Source organism: Capricornis sumatraensis, chromosome 16 (assembly GCF_032405125.1).
Source record: "Capricornis sumatraensis isolate serow.1 chromosome 16, serow.2, whole genome shotgun sequence".
In the NCBI taxonomy this organism is placed as follows: Eukaryota; Metazoa; Chordata; class Mammalia; order Artiodactyla; family Bovidae; genus Capricornis; species Capricornis sumatraensis.
The window spans coordinates 30,947,218-30,964,511 of NC_091084.1; the positions used below are offsets into that span (position 1 = coordinate 30,947,218).

A 17,294-nucleotide genomic window follows, 5' to 3' on the forward strand; every position below is an offset into this window, starting at 1 on the left:
AAGTACATATGAGAAAGATGAGCTTAATGAGATAGGCAAAGCCCTTTTTGTCTTTCATCATGGATGACAACAGAGTTTTATTTCCATTCTCTGTTCTACACATGCTGAGATACCAAAGGGCCACAAGTGTCTGGCCTGATACCTTGACCTTCCACTGCAACCCAAGACAAACAGTACAACCCTTACCTTAAACTAGGACTGTGGGTGCTGCTATTGATTACAAGAAGGTCAGGAGTAATTACATGTAAGATTGACTCATTTGATGCATGTTTTGGATTTTGTGTTTATGGAATATACCAGACACAAGAAAAAAAAATAATTAGGTATGAGCCTGTACTCATACTGCTTACCTTCTAGTAAGAAAGAAGATCTACATTAGGAATACAATGTAGAAAGTTATAAGTCCTGTTGATATAGATAAAATGTCATGGGAAGCTAACTTTTTGTGGACCATTTTAAGTCTTTATGGAATTTGTTGCAATATTGTTTCTGTTTTATGTTTTGTTTTTTGTGTTTTACTGTGAGGCATGTGGGGTCTTAGCTCCCAGACCAGGGAGGACAAGGAATTGAACCTACACCCCCTGCACTGGGAGGTGAAGTCCTAACCACTGGGTTACCAGGGAAGTCTTAAGCTAGCTTTATGTAATGTGACAGTGTATTATTGAGAAAGGAGGAAATAATGCCATTTATGATGATAAATCCTCTTTATGTTTCTTGATAGTCTTAGAGCCCGTATATGTTCTATGTTCTAATTCTTGGCTTTTGATTTCCTTCCTTTTTGCATAGATGGTGCAAGTGATGCATCTCCTTTGTACTAATCTGAACTCTTTTCAGTTGTATTTTTAAAAACTCATTTGAACTGGCTCCCACAGTGTAGGGAAATCTATTGGCTTTTTTATACCTGAGAAGGCTCTCTTTCCATCTCACATGTCTTTTCCTACATGTTGGTTTAGTTTTAGGCTAGGCCTTCACTAGATGGTGGAAAGACGGCAACTCCGGGTTCCTGTCTTACCAGCCTAGCGACCTAAGCAGGAAAAAAAAAAGTTTCCTTTTCTGTTGGTTTAGCCAAAGGCCTGAAGCTAGTGTTCACTGATTCTTTTAGGTTGGTGCAAAAGTATTTGCGGTTTCTGCATTGTTGAAGTTTACCACTTGATATTGGAATACATTCTTAAATATGGTTATGTTATACATCATTTTAATGTGCATTTCTCCCTTAATTTTTTTTGCTAATGACTTATTACTTGCTATTTATTTTATATTTATTTTAGACTATGTAAATGATGTTAGACAAAAGCAAATTTGAGCCATTTTCTTATGCAAGTTCAAAATAGGTCGTAAAGCAGTGGAGACAACTCGAAACATCAAACTCATTTGGCCCAGGAACTAATGAATGTACAATGCAGTGGTGGTTCAAGTTTTGCAAAGGAATTGAGAGCCTTGAAGATGAGCGTAGTGGCCAGCCATCAGAAGTTGACAGCAACCTATTGAGAGGATCATCAAAGCTGATCCTCTTACAACTACATGTTTTAAGAAGTTGCCAGAGAGCTCAGTGCTGACCATTTTCATTCGGCATTTGAAACAAATTGGAAAGTTGAAAAGGCTGGATAAGTAGATGCCTCATGGGCTGACCGCAAATCAAAAAAGTCGTCCTTTTGGAATGTCGTCTTCTCTTATTCTATGCAACAACAACGAACCATTTCTCGATCAGATTGTGATATGCAACAAAGTGGATTTTATATGACAACCAGTGACATCCAACTCAGGGGTTGCACTGAGAAGAAGCTCCAAAGCACTTCCCAAAGCCAAACCTGCACACAAAAAAAGGTCATGGTCACTGTGGTCTGGTGGTCTGCTGCCAGCCTGATCCACTACAGCTTTTTGAATTCTGGAGAAACCATTACATCTGAGAAGTATGCTCAGCAGATTGATGAGATACACCAAAACCTGCAATGCTGCAGCTGGCATTGGTCAACAGAAAGGGCCCAATTCTCCACAACAGCTCCCAACAACACATCACACAACCAACGATTCGAAAGTTAAATGAACTGGGCTATGAAGTTTTTGTTTTGTTTTTTTAATTGAAGGATAACTGCCTTACAGAATTGTGTTGTTTTCTGTCAAACCTTAACATGAATCAGCCATAGGTATACATATGTCCCCTCCCTCTTGAACCTCCCTCCCATCTCCCTTCCTATCCCACCCTTCTAGGTTGATGCAGAGCCCCTGTTTGAGTTCCCTGAGACATACAGCAAATTCCCATTGGCTATCTTATTTTACATATGGTAATGTAAGTTTCCACGTTACTCTCTCTTCCCCTCTCCCCATGTCCATAAGTCTGTTCTCTATGTCTGTTTCTCCGTTGCTGCCCTGCAAATAAATTCTTCGGTACCATCCTGCTGCTGCTGCTAAGTCACTTCAGTCATGTCCGACTCTGCGACCCCATAGACAGCCTCCCATCAGGCTCCCCCGTCCCTGGGATTCTCCAGGCAAGAACACTGGAGTGGGTTGCCATTTTCTTCTCCAATGCATAAAAGGGAAAGTGAAGTTGCTCAGTCATGTCTGACTCTTAGCAACCTCATGGACTGCAGCCTACCAGGCTCCTCCATCCATGGAATTTTCCAGGCAAGAGTACTGGAGTGGTGTGCCATTGCCTTCTCCGACCATCCTTCTAGATTCCATATATATGCATTAGTATACAATATTTATCTTTCTTTTTCTGATTTACTTCAGTCTGTATAATAGGCTCTAGGTTCATTCACCTCATTAGAACTGACTCCAGTGTGTTCTTTTTTATGGCTGAGTAATAGTCCATTGTGTATATGTATAACAACTTCTTTATCCATTCATCCGTCAGTGGACATCTAGGTTGCTTCCATGTTCTAGCTATTGTAAATAGTGCTGCAGTGAACATTGGGGTACATGTGTCTTTTTCAGTTTTGGTTTCCTCAGGGTATATGCCTAGGAGTGGGATTGCTGGGTCATAGGGTGGTTTTATTCCTAGCTTTTTAAGGAATCTCCATACTGTCTTCTGTAGTAGCTGTATCAATTTACATTCCCATCAACATTGCAAGAAGTTTTGCCTCATCCACCGTATTCACCTGACCTCACGCCAACCTACTAGCACTTCTTCAAGCATCTCGACAACTTTTTGCAAGGAAAATACTTCCACAACCTGCAGGATGCAGAAAATGCTTTCCAAGAGTTCAACAAATCCTGAAGCATTTATGCCACAGGAACAAACATTTATTTCTTGTTGGCAAAAATGTGTTGATTGTAATGGTTCCTATTTCAATTAATAAAGATGTATTAGAGCCTAGTTATAATGATACAAAATTCATGGTCTGAAACCACAATTAGGTTTGCACCAATCTAATAACAGGCCTTGCTAGAGAATCATTGCCCACTCCTGAATCAGTCCCTTTGGCTAGAGACTGCTGTATTCTTTTTGGCCAAGCCAGATTCATATGCCCATTCCTAGAGCTAGTGGGTGAGGTCATCCCTTCTGAACACATGGACTGGGAGCAGAGTGGATCCTCAAAGGAAAACTGGGGGTGTCATGTTGAAAAAAGAAATTGATGTTTTGGAGACAGAAAAATAAAAAGAGCTCATTACACTTTTTGCATTCCTCTGGGTACCTCAGGATAGAGGTAGGGTGGTGGTTAGCTAACAGTGACACAATTCTTGGTGCTTCTACATGAATTAAGGGAAGTAAGTAAGGGCAATGCCAAAGAATGTTCAAACTGTCATACAGTTGCGCTCATTTCATATGCTAGCAAGGTAATGCTCAAATCCTTCAAGCTAGGCTTCAACACAGTGTGAACCGAGAACTTCCAGAAGTACAAGCTGGATTTAGAAAAGGCAGAGGAAACAGAGATCAAATTGCCAACTTGCTTTGGATCATAGAAGAAGCAAGGGAATTCCAGAAAAACATCTGTTTCATTGACTGTGCTAAAGCCTTTGACTGTGTGGATCACAACAAACTGTGGAAAACTCTTCAAGAGATGGGAATACCAGACGACCTTACCTGTCTCCTGCAAAACCTGTGTGCAGGTCAAGAAGCAACAGTTAGAACCGGACGTGGAACAAAGGACGTCAAGATTGGGAAAGGAGTACATGAAAGCTGTATATTGTCACCCTGCTTATTTTACTGCTATGCAGAGCACATCATGGGAAACACCAGGCTGGATGAACCACAAGCTGGAATCAAGATTGCCGGGAGAAATATCAGGAACCTCAGATATGCAGATGACACCACCCTAATAGCAGAAAGCAAAGGGGAATTGAAGAGCGTCTTGATTAAGGTGAACAAGGAGGGTAAAAAAGCTGGCTTAAAACTCAGCATTCAAAAAACGAAGATCATGGCATCTGATCCCATTACTTCATGGCAAATAGATGAGGGAAAACTAGAAACACTGACAGATTTTATTTTCCTGGGCTCCAAAAATCACTGTGGATGGTGACTGCAGCCATGAAATTAAATGACACTTGCTCCTTGGAAGAAAAGCTATGACAAACCCAGACAGCATATTAAAAAGCAGAGATATCACTTTGCTGACAAAGGTCCATATATTCAAAGCTGTGATTATTCCAGTAGCAATGTATGGATGTGAGAGTTAGACTATAAAGAAGGCTGAGCACCAAAGAATTGATGTTTTCAAACTGTGGTGCTGGAGAAGACTCTTAAGGGTCTCTTGGATAGCAGGGAGATAAACCAGGCAGTCTTAAAAGAGTTCATCCCTGAATTTTCATTGGAAGGGCTGATGCTGAAGCTGAAACTCCAATACTTTGGCCACCTGATGGAAAGAATCAACTCATTGGAAAACACTCTGTTGCTGGGAAAGATTAAGAACAGGAGGATAAGGGGGCAACAGAGGATGATCTGGATGGATGGCATCATGGAATCAATGGACATGAGTTTGAGCAAACACCAGGAGATAGTGATGGACAGGGAAGCCTGGTGTGCTGCAGTCCCTGGAGTCACAGAATCAGACACAACCTAGCGAGTGAACAATAGTGCAATGTTTAAAGAGAAGGAAAGACCTCGCAAGGATTGTTAATTCCAACTTTAAGTATGCTATCTTTCTTTTTTGCATGATTAAGCTCAACTAAACTATACATAATAAAAAGTAAAATACATAGAGCAACATCTGAGCTTTCAGTTCTTTGAAGTAGTCAAGGCCAGCAGCATGCTGAGACGAGACTAGACTGTCATTACAGCTCAGTAATCATTAGCTTTTAGGCAGAAAGCTCAACAGAGGAGCACGAAGCAACAGGTAGAGATGCCTCAGAACTGTCAAGAAGTGTTATAGTCTCTCTCCAAAAAAGAGTAACTTTTCCAACTTGTATTAGCTTTTGTTAGTGTGATTCTGTAAGGAGTCTTACCTCAATTAAAGGTAAAGCAAATGTTCTTTTTTCCTCCTGCCTTGTATCCCTGACCCCATTGCTTCTAAGAACCTCTGTCCTTGTAGCAGTTCAGCATCCTCGTAAGCAGAATATTCATACCCTTTGTCTCTTCTCACCCTTTTCAGGGTTGTATTTCTATGCTGTGGCCTTAAAATTTCAAAAGGGGAGAAAGCCTTTCAGGGAGCTCTGCTCATCCCGCTATACCCCTGAGTCCCCTTGGCGCTTGGATGAGGAAATGTTATCAGAAGAGTGCAAATGCAGGCTCAGTCAGCTCCTCTAAATACCTTTGAGGTATATATCTATATCATATTACACACCAGGAATTGTGTTTCTTCAGTATTGTAAAAATCAGATAAACAGGGAAGATTAAATGTAGAATTAAGCAAAGACCATTTCGTTCTTGGAGGAAGAAACATCAGTAGTCATAAGCCAGGAAGTAGAGATGGATTGCTTAATATAGATTTAAAACCCATGGTATGCTCCTAATCTGATTCCTATCCTGGTTTGCAATTCCACCTCTGACATATAGGCTTCCATTTAGTTTCTGCATAGCTGAAGAGTTCCTGGCTCCAACCCGCAAGTCACAGAAGCCTGAGCAAGCACAAGCACCACTTTATGCTCATCCTGAATGAGAACTAGTCAACCCGCCTAGAGATTTGTGAGAAATCCATAGTTTCTGTCATGTTTAAGTGCCACTTTGTTGTTACACTAGTAGCTCAGTTTCCTCTTTGACTTAAATAATCCTCTCTATTTAACCTATTTTTTTAAAAGGTATAGCAAATAGAACATGCCAACAGATAAATGCATTCCTGAGCATCTTTTAAGTTTCTTGGTTTTAGCCACCCCCAAATCAGGCCAGCTTCTCCAGTTGGTCAGTTTGTAACCATTTTGCCAAAAACGCCTTGAATCTTGGAACAAAATTTGGCAAGTCTTACCCAAAGCCTTTTAAAATACACCATAGTCAAGGAATGGGAAAAGAAACAACTATGATTTTATCACAACTGTTGTGTTATCTGCCCTTCCACGTCTTAATACCTGTCCTTTCTATAGCCCCTCCCCCTAGGTCTGGATGGAGGATACTTTAAAGTGAAATGACAGACCAGGAGAATAACAACAACATCTCAAGTAACCCCTTTGCTGCTCTTTTTGGCTCCTTGGCTGATGCCAAACAGTTTGCAGCAATCCAAAAAGAGCAGCTGAAGCAGCAATCTGGTAAGTGGAGGAGCCAATAGCAGCGGATGAGATGACCTAGAATGGGGTCTTCCCAAATTAAGTATTCTTTGGGTCCTTAATTGCAACTGGAATTTATATTTAGGGCAGAAGTTGGTATTTTGTTCGTATTTGTTGTTAGTTTGGTTTGGGGGACTTCTCCTTGTCCTATCCCTGGCTTAAAAAGACCAGAGAACAGGTGGTTCTGGAGTAACAGATGCCCATCATGCTCCCAAAGCTGTCAAGCTTTCTTGTTTTACAAATCATCTAGCGAAAGATACTTAACAAAGATGCTAAAAACATAGGAAACTGAGGTTATAGTGGTAGGTGTGGGAAACAAGTCACATGCAGCTGTAGACAGCAGGTGTGTTAAAGGAAGACTTAGAGCCTTCCAGCCTATAGAGAAATGAGATTTGTTCTTAAGCCCAGTGCTTCAGAGCCTTATCTCAAGCAAAATGCTTCTTTCATAGCTTACTGCTTTTAGAACAGAGTTCTCGGAAAATCTGACCCTTACCCTTCATGTGAAAAAAATTAGGACATCTTACTAATCAGAAAAGTGATTTTCCTCATCTGGGACCAAAGTAAAGATCAAGTCTAGCTTCCTCCCTATAGGTAATATATGAACTAGAAGAATTAGGATGCTGTTTCCCAGATATATTAGTTTTCTGAGCATATGCACAAACTTTCAAGCTAGAAATGGCTCCCTTTCTCCTCCCTCCAAAAAAATGTGTTTTTAGGAAAGGAGAAACGTTATTTTGTTTATTTCAGAAGCGTTCAGATATGTACACTTCTGTGTACATATGGCCTTACTCTCTGATTAGGATTGAATAAAAAAGAAGTGAGAGCAAGACAGATGAGTAGTAGACAGAGACAGATGAAACAGAGAAGAAATACATGTAATGCTGACCTTAACATGATGGAAAGAGGAAGCTCTGAGTCTCAGTCTCTGAAAACTTTCCCAGATTTCTAAAATATAGGCTCAGAATGGGAACCCTTGGATTAGGAGATTGTAGGAGATTGAAGAGTGTGGAATTGGAAAAATAAGGAAATGAGAAAAAAATTTTAAGTATGTGATTGAGGGAAATTTTGCTAATCAGCACCTGTCACTCTTGGAGTTCAGAGGAGACCTTAATGGTATAGGAATAGAGCAACTGAACACTCATCCTTCTGGCCATAAACAGACATAAGGCTGGCTAGGACTGGGAGCATTGCAGTGGGAACAAGTCAGGTGCATGCCCTTCTGTTACTATTTTGGCACCTCATCGTCTTAGTTTGTTTACACTGAGTTTGCCAGGTCACCAGGTCTAACCTGTTTTCCTCCAGCAGTTAGTACTGTCACAAAACCTTTGACCTCCTGTATTGAGCTTCACTTTTGCTCAGTTCACCACACTAAAGCAACTCTGCATCTGAGAATTTTGCCCAAGCATCACAGCCAAAAATAAATAAATAAAAGTTTAAAAGTAACAAAAATGTGTTCTCTTAAAATCAGGGAAAAGCTATGTATTTAATATAATTAAAGGCCTGTTGATCTATTAGATAATTCTTTGCTCACTAGGATTCTGTAGGGAAGATAGTGTTGCTACTTTTGGCATTATGGAATATAATTAATTATGAGTAGAAAAAATAAAACTTTGTTTTTGAAATATGGTAGATTTTATAACCAGGGATTTCAGAATTCTGTACTTAAGATGTTTCCTGATATAACTCAATAACAAAAAACCCCAAACAATCCAATTTAGAAATGGGCAGAGGATCTGAATGAATATTTTTCCAAAGATGACATATAGATGGTCAACATCTGCATGAAAAAGTGCTCAACATCATTAATTGGAGCAATATAAATCAAAACCACTACATGCTTGTTAGAATGGTTATTATCAAAAAGACAAGAAATAATAAGTGTTGGCAGGGATGTGGATGTGGAGCAAAGGGCACCCTTGTGCACTGTTGGTGGGATTGTAAGTTGGTTCAGCCACTATGGAAAATATCAGCATGGAGGTTCCTAAAAAAATTAAATATAAAGCTACCATATGATCCAGCAATTCTATCTCTGGGTATTTATCCAAAGAAAACAGAAACACTAATTGGAGAAGATATATGCACCCCCATGTTCATTGCAGCATTATTCAGGTGGACAGTAGATGGGCCTTGAGGGCACTGTGCTGAGGCAAATAAGTCAGAGAAAGACAAATACCATATGATCTCACTTACACTGGAATAGTAAAAAAAAACAAGCAGACTAGATTTGGAGTTGCCAGAGGCAGGGGTTGGGGGTGACAAAATGGGTGAAGAGTTCCAAAAGGTACAAACTTCCAGTAATAGGCATAAGGATGCAGTGAAGAGCATGGTGACTGTAGTTAACAACACTGTGTTGCATGTGTATTTGAATGTTGCTAAGAAAGTAGACCTTAAAAGTTCTTACCACAGGAAAAAAAATTGTAGCTATTTATGGTGACATAGGGGCTTCCCAGGTGGCGCTAGTGGTAAAAAATCTACCTGCCTACACAGGAGATAGAAGAGGACGTGGATTCAGTCCCTGGGTTGGGAAGATCTCCTGAAGGAGGGCATGGCAACCCACTCCAGTATTCTTGTCTGCAGAATCGCATGGACAGAGGAGCCTGACGGGCTACACAGTCCATGGGGTCGCAGAGAGTTGGACACAACTGAAGTGACTTAGCACACACACACGTACCGTGACAGATGTTAACCTGATTTATTGTGGTGATCATTTAACAATATATACAAATATTGTCATGTTGTACACCTAAAACAAATATATGCCAATGATACCTTAATTTAAAAAAAAAAAAAGATGTTGACTGACTTGAGATGTTCACTAATAAGTTAACATCCAAAATTAACCTCCCCTGCTTGGTGACATTTATCATGCATACTTGGTTTTCTCTTAAAGAGAGGATTGTAACTGTTAATGACTTACATTTTCTGGCAGATGAACTCCCAGCCAGCCCAGATGACTCGGATAATAGTGTGTCAGAGAGCCTGGATGAATTTGATTACTCTGTGGCTGAGATCAGCCGCTCATTCCGTTCACAGCAGGAAATATGTGAGCAACTCAACATCAATCACATGATCCAAAGGATCTTCCTCATCACTCTGGACAACAGTGAGTTACAGATTTGCAGCCAATGGATTCACTACTCTATCTTTCCTGCTTGGGCTAGGGATTGACTCTTAGAAACTTACTGTATCTGATGGTTAAACAAACCCACCAAACTCCCAGGAACACAGGGTTTATTTATATTTTCAAGGAAGCTTTTGTTAAAGCAGTATTTTGACACACATACAACTTTCATTTCTGTTTTGATTCTGACTGGACTGTGTAGCTTCTGCTGCCTTTTCTACTTTGAAAGGGCTATGGGAGTGGTAGCCAAGTCTGTTTTCTTCTCAGAGGTGATCTAAACATTTTGATGCAAGCCCCAAGAAGAATTAGATAGTGTTTCCCCTCTGTGCCCTGTCTGTAGCTAAAGCCCCAAACTACTGCTGATGTCTGGGATTTACTCTTTAAATGTCATGATGTTAGGTTTATAACAAAGCACGTGCTCTTTGGGGTGGGGGTGGGAGGTTTAAATCTGTAGATACTGTTGTGTGTGTCAAGATCACTCTGATATTACCTGAGTCAAACTTCAGATTCGAGAGAAGTGCTGTCAAGATCAGTTGTCTGTGTAAGGCAGAAGCATTATTCTTAACCTATCAGACTAAAACCATTTCTCAGGTGACCCGAGCCTGAAAAGTGGGAATGGCATCCCCAGCCGGTGTGTGTATTTGGAAGAAATGGCAGTAGACCTGGAAGATCAAGACTGGCTTGATATGAACAACGTAGAGCAGGTACCATTCTTCCATTCCTTACGTGTGCCTTCAGTAAAAATCAGCCATGCAGCTGAATTCTGCTCCCCATTCTCCAACCATGGCTTTCTTAGCTCTGTCTCTTAAACCGTCTGTGTTGTTCCTCTTTTGGATCTGCTCATCTACCCACGGTCCCATGTCCAAATCTACCCATCCTGCAAGACACAGTTAACAAGTCATCCCATTTGCAAAGTTTCACCAGGTATAAGTTGTTATTTTCTCTCTGGGCACTCACAGTAATCTCTTGCATCTCTTACAAGAGTCGTCTCTTTCCATCCCATGTAGTGGCTTTTCTATGTACCTCTCTTCTCTCTCCCATAGACATTTAACTTATTGAGGCCAAGGCCCCTCTCTTTCTTTATATCTTTTTCAAAATCAAAACTACATTCTACCTTACAAGTGCTTAATTAATATTAAACGGATGAAAGTTTGGTGGGGAAGACACTTGACAACTTGTAGTTTAACTTCATACGTTTAAACTGTCTATATAAAGTCTGAGTGAAATCAGCAATCATGAAGAGTAGTAGATTTCACATATAAGTTTAATCTCTCATTCTCCACACTATTCAACAAATATTCTTTTAATGCTTACTCTGTGCTTGGGATTATGCTAGACACTTAAGCTTGCTTTAGGATAACAATATAAACAATTAAATTTGTATACATAATTTTTTTTAATTGAGGGATAATTGCCTTACAATGTTGTGTTGGTTTCTGCTGTACAACAGTATGAATCATCTGTAAGTATTAATATACATAAATCCCCTTCCTCTTGAGCCTTCTCACCAACCCTCCCCATCCCACCTCTCTCAGACTGAGCTGAACTGCCTGTGTTACACAGCAACTTCCCACTGGTGTTTTATTTCTCACATGGTAGTATATATGTCAGTGCTACTCTCTTAATTCACCCCGCTTTCCCCTTCCCTTCTCTGTGTCCACAAGTTCATTCTCTATGTCTGCATCTATATTCCTGCCCTTTTTTCCCTTTTACATTCTGTGATTCTTGTAATTACCTGTGTCAAAATTACCTTTTATGTCTTGATGCTCTAAAACTAACTTTGCAGTGGACAGGGATGGAGGTAGATAAATCAGGAGTTTGGAATTAACAGATACACACTACTGTATACAAAATAGATAAACAACAGAGACCAACTGCATAGCACAGGGAACTACATTCAATATCTTATAATACCTATAATAGAAAAGAATCTGAAAAAGAATAGATGTGTATGTGTGTGTGTGTGTGTGTGTGTGTGTGTACCTAAATCACTTTCCTGTACACCTGAAACTAACACAACATTGTAAATCAACTATACTTCAGTAAAAAAATGTAAAAATAAATAAAAATTTTAAAATGTATTTATTTATGTAAAATAAATAAAAATGTCATGCAAAGTTACATTAACTTTGCAGTGATTTAGTATTCTTGTTTCTTTGTTTTTCCTAATAGGCTGTCTTCACTCGCTTATTACTTCAAGATCCAGGCAACCACTTGATTAACATGACTTCTTCTACAACACTGAATCTCTCTGCTGATCGAGATGCAGGGGAGAGGCACAGTTTTTGTTACCTTTATTCCTGCTTTCAAAGAGCCAAGGAGGAGGTAGAGAAATCATTGCCATTAAGTACTCTTGGCTATGACGTAACCCAGAGGATTGGATCAGTGTCTTTTATATTAGTTTGTATACATCATAGTGTATCTGGAACTGGATATCAGAGGTCCTGTTAAGTTTGTTTTCTGAAGTTTTAATCTCTCCTTTTCTGTGGCTTGGGGTCTTCCCCTTCCCCAGTTAACAAATGCCTCTTATTCTTTCTACAAACGTCTTAAAAAAAAAAAAAAATCACACCTTTATAAAAAAAAAGATCTGATAAATTCATTTCTACTGAGGTGTGTATAACAGAGTAGACTAAGCTTGATCACTTCCAGCAATAGAATTTCTAAGAGGTGATTCCTTAACCCAAGGAATGAACTCTCATGGCTTTCCAAGCATCCATAGCAAAGCCCTATTGTTTTGAGACACAGTGTCTTTTCCCTTCTGTTTGCTCTATCTGCCCTTGTGCCAGGTCACAGAGCTAGCGTCTTCCCTCTCTTTGTTGCTGTTTCCAGATTACCAAAGTTCCAGAGAACCTACTACCTTTTGCAGTACAGTGCAGGAACCTCACTGTGTCCAATACCCGAACAGTTCTTCTCACCCCAGAGATCTATGTTGACCAAAACATCCACGAGCAGCTGGTAGATTTGATGGTAGAAGCCACCCTAGGAGGCCGTGAGTATATAAGCAAGATCTGTGAGCGTCTGCATTTGATTTCTGTAACATTCCTCTGATTGCATTAAAAGGCCTCAGAGCCACTATGGTTCCAGCATAAATGAATAAAATGGGTTTCAATACCAGTAGAATTATCAAAAGTTCAGCAAAGTAAAGAGCTGTGTGTAAAGGCATATAGAGATTCCTTTGGCCTTCTCTCGTTTGTCTTCCATCAGATTTTGAAGGTGTAGCTGAGTTTCTGGATGAGGTCATTGGAGCCTTGATATTAGATGAGGAAGTTCGAACATTTCCAGAAGTCATGATTCCAGTATTTGACATTTTATTGGGCCGAATCAAAGATCTAGAACTCTGCCAGATTCTGCTGTACGCGTATCTGGACATTCTTCTCTATTTCACTAAGCAGAAGGATATGGCCAAGGTAGGTCTGAAAGTTCACATGTGTTCAGTTAAGCTTATGCTTCCCTGTCCTGAGGGCAGTGTAATATTACCTATTGTATAAGAAAGGTACATTGGTTGTTACATAGTCTTTTTTTGTTTTGTTTTGTTTTTTTGACTATGCTGTGTGGCTTGTGGGATCTTAGTTCCCCAATCAGGGATCGAACCCACATCCCCTGCATTGGTAGATGCTTAACCACTGGACCACTAGGGAAGTCCCGGTTGTTGTATAGTCTTAACTCTTTGAAGCTCTCTCACCCCATCACTTACCTCATCATACAGACAACTGACTAGGACTTGTCTTTTCCTACAGGTTTTTGTAGACTACATTCAGCCCAAGGATCCAAGTAATGGACAGATGTACCAGAAGACCTTGCTAGGAGTAATCTTGAATATCTCCTGCTTATTAAAGACACCGGGAGTCATAGAAAATCATGGCTACTTCCTGAACCCATCTCGTTCCAGTCCTCAGGAGATCAAAGTACAAGAGGCCAACATTCATCAGGTGGAGCTGTTTCCTGGTGCATTCCAGTCCTCAATCTCTTAAGTATTGTTTCCTCAGGAAGCAAATGCAGACAAGGCTGCTTGAGCCTTTTGGGAAAGCAGATTGATCTGGGTGACTCTCTACCGTAATCGTGTAAAAAAATGGCCCTCTTTTTAGCATGCGCTAAGAGCAGAGGACAGACCCTTGTTTGGTTCAGAATAAGCTGCTACTATTCTTTGCCCCGTGTTGTAGCACAGTCACCTGCTCTCAATTCTCATTTTCCTCACCAAGGTATTTCTTAAAACTTCAGCTCCTAAAATCTTCTGAATGAACTCCAGCTTAAAAGCCAAATTGTTTTCTTTTTCCTCCTTTCCCCTATGTCATCTTTGTTTGGGCTTCCTAGCATAAATTATATGGTAGAAGTCTGGCCAACATACAGCAATCAGCGGTTGAATTGGGGGCAGTTTAAATCTCCCATCATCACACCTTTCTAAAGCAGAGGTTGGCAAATTATAGCAGTGGTCAAATCCAGCCTGTTGCCTTTTTTTGTAAGTAGTTGTCTTAAACCTAGCCATACTTCTGTGTATTGTTTATGGCTTGACTTTATGCCACAGTGGTAGAGCTGAATAGGTGCTACAGAAACCATATGGCATGCAAAGCTGAAAATAATTATCATCTGGCCTTCAGAAGAGAAACTTGACCAGCCCCGACTCTGCTGCTGCTACTGCCCCTACTCTAAAGCTATGTAAATGCTAGCTGTAGTTTGGCAGCTCATCAGGAAGACTTACACGTGCCCAGAATTATTATTATTTTTTTAAATCAGAAATAGGGGGGCAGGGTAAGGCACAGGGAGAGTAAGGGAAAGATAAGGATTCGTGTATTTTGGGAAATCACCCGTGGCTAAGGTTTGAGAGTAACAAATATTAGGATTGTGCAACTGGAATGTTCTGTGGTTGTGTTTTCTGGTTAAACAGTTCATGGCTCGGTTCCATGAAAAGATCTACCAGATGCTGAAGAACCTACTCCAGCTCTCTCCAGAAACCAAACACTGTATCTTGTCCTGGCTCGGAAACTGTTTGCATGCAAACGCAGGCCGCACCAAGATTTGGGCCAATCAGATGCCAGAAATCTTCTTCCAAATGTATGCCTCGGATGCCTTCTTTCTGAATCTGGGTGCTGCTCTCCTGAAGCTATGCCAGCCATTTTGCAAACCCAGATCCTCTCGGATCCTCACCTTTAATCCTACTTACTGTGCCCTGAAGGAGTTGAATGATGAAGAACGAAAAATAAAAAATGTACACATGAGAGGTAGGGGGAAGCTGGTCTTCTCAAAACTGTGTGTGTGTAACATAAGGCCTTCACTTCCATATCCTGTTCCACAGAGGTCCCTCTTTCTCAAAGAAGATAAGGCAAAAGGAAAAGCTATTATAAATTTTTAAAAGACAGACTTTAAAAAACTGATAGTTTTAGATGTTATGCTTTACTGAGACCTTCTCTCTGAATTTGACAGACTTGGATATTCACTCATTCATTCATTCTTAGGAAAATGAATAAAGGACAGTCCCTGTCTTTTTTGAACTCAAAGGCTCCAAAAGGAGGCAGATATGTTAACAGATCATCATAATACAGTCTAGGGCTAAGCTATAGGAATCCAGAGAAGTCAGTAAATGATGAATTCTGCAGAAGGTGGAGGTCTTCATAGCTGAGTCTTGAAAAATGTGTTGGGTTTATCAAGCAAAGGAGTCCCTTTTATAGAGGAAATAACTATGAAGGTACAGAGCTGTGAAACAACTAAGGAGCTGTGGGAAGCTCCACGTGGCTAGAACACGGGGTAGCTGGGGGAAAGGGTATGGAAACTGGCAGAAAATAAGCCTAGGGAGGGAGAATGTTGAAGCCAAGTTGGAGAAAATACAGAGAAGTGAAAACAAGGAAATAAACCACTCTTAGTTCTACCACTTAAAATGAATCACTCTTAATTATTATGTACTTTCTCCCAGTTTTTTAACTCTTCTAATTACAAAAGTAACACATGCTCAAAAGCAAATAATCTTATATACAGAAAAGCACAGAATAGTAACAAATGATTACCTATCTCCTGGAAAAATCTACAGTGCTGTCTATTATTCCTTTTCATTTTTGGTGATTTCATGACCAAGCTAAAGAGATTTAACTGCATTTCTATAGACAGAAGCTAAAAGACATTTTTAAACCAATAGAGTAGGAATGTTACAAGATCTGTTTTTTAGAAGATATTACTCAATTCACTGGAAGCAGGATGGAAGTTGAACTAGAATAAGGGGACACTGGAGCCAAGATAGATGTCTATGGCAAGACATTTACTCTTCCTTTTCATTTCTTTGAGGTTTGGACAAAGAGACCTGTTTGATTCCAGCTGTACAGGAGCCAAAGTTTCCCCAGAACTACAACCTTGTAACAGAGAACCTTGTCCTGACAGAGTACACCTTGTACTTGGGATTTCACAGGTAGCTCCTCTGCTGTCATTAGGAAAGAACTGTTTGGTTGTGTTGATATCAGAAGGTTAAAAGTGAGTATTATAACAATCTCATTGGAGAAGGAAATGGCAACCCACTCCAGTGTTCTTGCCTGGAGAATCCCAGGGATGGGGGAGTCTGGTGGACTGCCATCTCTGGGGTCACACAGAGTCGAACACGACTGAAGCGACTTAGAAGCATAACAATCTCACTTTATTCTGAAGGCTTACATTAGGATCTAATAGGAAAAGGGCATTACACGCATTAATCTGTGTCTAGATCAACTGGCTTTATCCATGTACCTTGAATTTATTTTGCATTTTTGACCTCTTAAACTTTTTTAAAAATTAAAGATACACTATATTATATAAATATAGTGTAAAGATACACTATATATTTCTCTTGATCTGCACATTTTTTAAATCACTATCTTCCTTTTGTCTTCCACACAAGTGGAATTTTCATTTAACATTTCACATTCTGCTCTTCAGTTTTCATTACTTATTATGCCTGATGAAAAAAGAGAAAGCTTTATTCTATGGTATAGAGAGACAAAATTGACAAAAAAAATGTTTTAAGAGATTTCAGAACGATCATAAAAATCTGTGTATCAAAGAGGATTCTGGATGTGTGAAAATTTGAAAGCTAAGGTGTGTAACTTCCAAAAATGTTTTGGTTCTGGCTAACCACATGTCATTCTATGATTTTTCTCCCCCTCTGATTTAGCTGATTGTGACAAGCATTTTATAAATAAGGGGGAAAATAGCTACTCCCTCATATTATAGGAAGGCATATTGAGGACAGCAATTTTTAATGCCTTTTTGGGAAACTTAAAATGACACAGCATTTTTCAAAGCTCATCAGATTTTTCAAAAAATGAAATTATATCTTTACTAGAGATACTTTCTCTCTCTGTCATTGATATTTTAAATGAGACAGTAGATAACAACTTACAATGTATTTATTAACCTGTTAAAACACAAAATGAAAGTCATCTAGTTTCTCATTATTGGCTAGTTAACACTAAACATCGTCCACAGGGCCAGAGAGAATGAGTTTGGACTGTACACACAGACACAACTCTCCATGACATTGAACTCGGGGTCTTCCTTTCATTGAGAACATTTGGATGACCCTTTC

At 39.8% G+C, this 17,294-nt stretch overlaps 1 protein-coding gene across 2 annotated transcripts in view; it reads left to right on the top strand.

Moving 5' to 3' along the window:
* UBE4A (ubiquitination factor E4A) overlaps positions 1-17,294 on the top strand; it is a 37,638-nt gene that overhangs the window by 1,932 nt on the left and 18,412 nt on the right. The window contains exons 2-10 of one of the 2 annotated variants that reach the window (XM_068989406.1): positions 6,454-6,615; positions 9,563-9,736; positions 10,346-10,458; positions 11,927-12,079; positions 12,584-12,764; positions 12,959-13,161; positions 13,492-13,683; positions 14,637-14,970; positions 16,025-16,145. In XM_068989406.1, coding sequence (XP_068845507.1) covers positions 6,495-6,615; positions 9,563-9,736; positions 10,346-10,458; positions 11,927-12,079; positions 12,584-12,764; positions 12,959-13,161; positions 13,492-13,683; positions 14,637-14,970; positions 16,025-16,145 — 1,592 coding nt within the window. In that variant the 5' untranslated portion in view covers positions 6,454-6,494. The remainder of the gene's footprint in view (positions 1-6,453; positions 6,616-9,562; positions 9,737-10,345; positions 10,459-11,926; positions 12,080-12,583; positions 12,765-12,958; positions 13,162-13,491; positions 13,684-14,636; positions 14,971-16,024; positions 16,146-17,294) is intronic. The other variant, XM_068989407.1, reaches the window with a different exon arrangement.